This window comes from Saccostrea cucullata, unplaced genomic scaffold (genome assembly GCF_032062105.1).
Source record: "Saccostrea cucullata isolate Sc308-1 unplaced genomic scaffold, CSIRO_AGI_Scuc_v1 ctg1034, whole genome shotgun sequence".
Classification (NCBI taxonomy): Eukaryota; Metazoa; Mollusca; class Bivalvia; order Ostreida; family Ostreidae; genus Saccostrea; species Saccostrea cuccullata.
Window position 1 is genome coordinate 199,496 of NW_026932728.1, and position 5,425 is coordinate 204,920.

A 5,425-nucleotide genomic window follows, 5' to 3' on the forward strand; every position below is an offset into this window, starting at 1 on the left:
TTGACATTTAAGGTTTTAAATTGTCTATTAATTAATAAGTATGAAAAACGTCAGCATTTGACATAATAATAGGTTGTATTTGCTGACAAGTACATTGTTTCGACCACAGAACTTACGAAATGATGCCTTTCAACGGGACTGTTGATATTCTTCTTTCATCAACTTGTTCGTCAACCTGTTCGTCAAGATCTTGCTTCATTTTTAATATCGTTGTTATATAAACAAAAGCTGTCAAAATGTCACCCTAGTAAGTTAAGGCAGAATTAAACATATTTTCTCTTCAATGGATTCATTTAAGAAAATTATTTGCAAATATAAAATTCGGGAATAACTTATTGACTCATAATTGAAAATGAATATTTTTTACTGATAAAGCACCATCTATATATCTAATATCTAATTTTCATGTAACATGTTTTGAATAATTTATTATCAGAAATTGTAATATACTTCGTATTAAACACAATACTTCTTTTTATTTAATCTATTGATTCATATATGACAATTAACTGTAGAGCATTTCTTGTTCTGTCGGGAAAGCCACATCGATAAATGGATTGATAAATGAAGTCTTCCTACAAAAATAGACCAAAATAACACAAATAAAACTGGGGGAAATTATAAAATACCCCGGTACTTTCAAAATAACTGATATTAGATATGTAATTGATACTTTAAAGTCTCTTTTTTCTGCATCCATATCTAGATTGGTACATCCTTGTACTCTCGTACTGTCTAATGTTTGTATCTCTTCAGTCAGAATTACCTGCTAGATACTCCTTTCTTTTTATATGCCTGCATATATACAAAATGTCAGAGAAACGTGCTCCGATCCAAAGGAGATGATTTTCAATATCATAGGTAAGACTATATGGGTTAGCTATTCCAAATTTTTTACTCGGAAGAACTGAGAGGAACTGGCCATCCTTGTCTAGTACATGTATTCTCTGTGTGTTAACATCACACACTAGGATGTGTGACAGAGCATCAGTACAGATGCCACGACGATCCAATATTCGTCCAGAAGGGTGCCTTTTGTAGGTGAAACGATGATTTCCCAGACCGTCTGTGACCACAACAGCACCACCTCTGTAGCCCCTAGTGTCGGACACAACAATATCTCTGTTTTGGTTTTCCTTGATGTAGATAGGACACATATACAGTGCCTTATCAGAGGTTTCGTTTTTTACGGTCTGGATGCGTTTCAAAGCACTATTGTAGCGGATTACTTTGCAGTTGGAATAACGTCGTTTTATTGAATTATATCTACCCATCCCGACCAGCAGATCTTCGATAAAAGTAGAAAAGTAGACACAAAGTGCTGTATCCACTCCTTTACTCCCCATCAATTTTGTAATTTTTGTATCATAGGACATTTTGTTGATGTTGAATTTATTATCAATAAATATCAGTTCTCCTGCATTTGTCGCCGTATGCACTCCGTAATCACTGTTTATTACGTTAGTCTCCTGATGAAGAATGTCTCCGGTTGAGTTAATCTTGGCGAGATTGTTAGTATCACTGACCCAGATCTCGTCTGAGGACGTACAGGAGATGTGACGACCAGCAGCTAGACCTGTGACAGCGACTGACTTCTTTATCACGGGTGATGGTATGGGTTTCAGCATCCATTCCTTTCCTACTTCTCGTTTTCCTTCACCTGTGATGTGAAACACTCCAAAAAATCTGGTTACTTCGTCTTTGTCAATTTTCTCATTCAGAAAAAGGACTACACTAGAGAAATTAGATTTTTCTCTTTTTATTTTGGTTTTCTGGAAAAATGGAAGGAACTGCACGGGTTTCTTTGATAACTTATAGCATCTATTTTCATATTTCTCAAGAAGGGAAATTTGTCTCTGTAACGTTTTCTTCATAGATTGCAAGTAAAGGCCTACATTAGATGAAGTTTGGCTAACTTGCCCAAGAAATACATTTTCTATTTGATGTTTGAGTCTCTGAACCTTGTTTATTATCTTTGGTACAATTCTGGTGATATCTAATTGAAGAGTTTCGATCTCTGTTTTGAAATCGGCTTTCATGGCGGTTAGGGTAGCTCTATTATTCGGAAGAATCTCACTTCTTATGTGGGCTATTTTACTTTTGTACAGTTCTCTGTATTTTGTGTAGGCAGATTTGATATCTAGCACCTCATGTTTTCTGTGTTCTAAACAACTGTAACAAACCGGAAGGTCACATGATGAGCACCACATGTCATAAACTTTGTCTGGATGTCTTGTGCAAATTTCTTGTTTTGTAATTTCCTCACATTTTTCACTCTTAACCTCGACGTCATGCATTTTCGTATCCAAATCTACCACATGCCTTTCCTTACATCGGGAACAGAGGCCTTGTTCACAAGTGTTACAATTATAAATCCTTTTTTGATGAGTACATTTGAATACTTTCTCGGTAGTTTTTGCTCTCTTTTCCATTTTTACACAATATTTTTCAAGGAATCCTGGGAATACAAATAGCAAAATTTTACTAGCTTATCCTAAACATTAATTTATTTCTATATCTGCTGTTTTCCCTTCAAAAGAGACTATACCCAATGGATTTTAAACATACCTTGATATGAACTTTGGCAAGACACGATAAATGAACTCTTTCTTAAACAAAACCTCGTAGATTTAAGAAATATTACTAAAACATTAAACAATTAACTTAAACATAATGATATTAGAAAAACAGTGAGAGAATTCTAAAAGAAATACCGATATATACTAAACAGCAAGGCTGCAATGGATGTATTATATGATAAGATATGGCAAACGTAAACACACGAAAAAATTCTTCTTTAATACTTCAACATAAAACTCATTTATAATTTTATCTTACACTACACATGCTACAGCTGATCGCTGCACTCAAAATTCCAAACTTCAAAAAAATCTGACATGATGTTTAATCTGTGCCTGTTAAAGTCACGATCCGTATTCTTGAATGCAATAATAAAATGTATTAAAATTGGTGCCGTATCAGATTTACATCAGTCAATGTTCGTTATCTTCATAACTTCCATTATTGCGAAATCACTAATTTTCTTTGGTGGTAAATTTTCGTTGTTTTTGAGGAATGTAAGACCCAAGAATTTATTACCACACCTAAAATTATTTCATTTTATTCCATTGCTACTAAATATTCCCCAACCATTAAATCGATATCAAACATAAACCAATTTTTTTTTCCTCAAACCTTGAAAATTTGATCCCATGAAAAGATGAGATTTCAAGTATTTTTAAAAAGTCTATATGCATATAGTTTTCGTATATACATACATGTACATTATCCATGCAAGACATTAATGAAAAAATTGTCACCTGTAGTATGACTTCCATCTCAGATACAGCATTATCTCCTGAGAACAATGTCACGCTCTGAACCAGTTATTTTCTCCAATTGGAAAAAAACTCTCCCCAATTGATTTTCACATCAGTTATCTCTAAGGTTTCCATGATAACAGAACACTTCAGGACGTTTGTTTCCATGAGTTAGTTCTTTATGATTCTGTATTGACCTTTTCGGGGTTTACTTTAATTTCTTTTACCGCTTAAACATTTACGATATTACTCTTTTACCTTACATAAATCAACAAAAAAGTGACTCATAGTTTCAGTGTACAACGTATAGTGGTATATAAGAAATGGAGCTTATTTTAACATATGATATAACATAACATAACTTGGGACAGTTTACGCTCTGTAAACTAAAAACAAAACTGAGAGCTGCCCAAGCTATTAGTATGTTACATTGTATAATATTATTTATAAAGCTTCATTCCTTAATATAAGCTTCTTTTCTTGTAATTTCATGTCATTTTAGAAAATAAGACAATTTTTCTTCAAAATATGGCTTCAAATTCAGCATATTTTAAAAGTAATGTCAGGCGGAGTGGAGTAATATGTTTTTGACGTAATGCATTGTGACGTAAGCAGTTTTTGTTGTACAATATAAAATAAAATCTTTTATCAATTCAAATGGCGTGTTGAAAGTAAAATTAAATTATCTATATATAACAAAATGTTCAATTTTGTACTATTGCTTGTCATATTTATCTAGAATATTTGATTCTTACAGACACGTACTTCTTACTAAATAATAGTCATCTAAGAAAAACGTACTATGTAAATCCCTTTGCTTGGTTAAATTTTTTAGAAATCACCATTAAAAAAATAATAAACTCTAAGCCTTTCCTTCCAGAACACGCTAAGAAGGACACATAGTATAGTCCAACCAGGTTTTAAACGCCGTTCGATTCTTGTTTTGTCTTGGTTTTTCAGGTAGTATAAGAACGCAGTTTATCAAATATATACATGACATTGTACTTCGTTGATTTATTATGTAGAAAATATAAATTAACGATCTAAAATTCATACTAAACGTATTTTGATCAATTATAGAGTCATTATGATAGTTGAATAAAAAGCTAAATCCTAATTATTTGTCAATCAACAAACAATTCTTAATCAGAAAAAATGATTTGATGTGTGGATTTGTGATTTCATTGCGAGACATGCCATATAACTTCTACTTTCATGTCATGTTAATCAACATTGATATTTATTGCTAGATCTAAAGTTGTATTTATTGTTTTCTTTTCTAGAGTAAAAATATCAACTTTGTACATTACCTTTCGAAGACTAAAAGAAAACTGAGACGTGTTTAGATGCATAAACTGAGAATTGCTGTATAAAAATGTTCAAATTTAAAAGTTTCTTTTGAGTCTTTTTATATTAAATAATATATTTAGAATGTAAAAGTAAAGCTTAAGGGAAGGGCAAGTGCTTATATTATCCTTCAGTATAGATGCAACGTCAGGAATTGCTACTCAACGTTGTAACGTCAAAACGACGTCAATATGAATTGTTTACGTGCAGTGTTTAAATATGTTTTTTAAAAAATTACATGTAATCCCATTGAAGTAATCATTAATATTTATTTGTTGACAGAATCTTGTGTAAATGTACTTTTTTCTGATAAAGCAGAATATCAAAACAAATTACCCTGTATTTTTAATTTTCTCTCATTGTTTTCTCTCTTTCATATGAAAAGAAAATTCTGCATTCGCATGGATTTAAAATCATAACTACATTTGTATGCGATTATCGTTTTATGGTGATCATTTTAAAAAATCAACAGTATAAGCAATTTAAGGATACTGAGAGGTGATAATCAAAGATTTACATGCTAAGTATGAAGGGTACAACGATACGCAAATAAATTACTAGTAATAGGAAATGCACATTGACGTATGCCCCAAATTGTGCATTCTTAGAAAGTCAGACGTTATTTTAACCAGCTGTGGGACATTTCCGCAAGATATTCCGATTCTGTTGTACTTTTTATTCACCAATAGGAAATGATGAAACCTATATGTATCAAAAGTATTTTTTCAGTACTTTCCACTGATATAAATTTTAATAAA

At 31.9% G+C, this 5,425-nt stretch overlaps 1 protein-coding gene across 1 annotated transcript; it reads right to left on the minus strand.

The window, feature by feature from the left end:
- Nucleotides 1-439: 439 nt before the first annotated feature.
- Nucleotides 440-3,449, minus strand: LOC134235944 (uncharacterized). The gene is made up of 2 exons (XM_062718120.1): nucleotides 3,321-3,449; nucleotides 440-2,458 (listed from the first exon to the last, which is right to left on the minus strand). The coding sequence occupies exon 2, from the start codon at nucleotides 2,430-2,432 to the stop codon at nucleotides 753-755; it is 1,680 nt and encodes a 559-aa protein (XP_062574104.1). The 5' UTR covers nucleotides 2,433-2,458; nucleotides 3,321-3,449; the 3' UTR covers nucleotides 440-752.
- Between the last annotated feature and the right edge of the window lie 1,976 nt (nucleotides 3,450-5,425).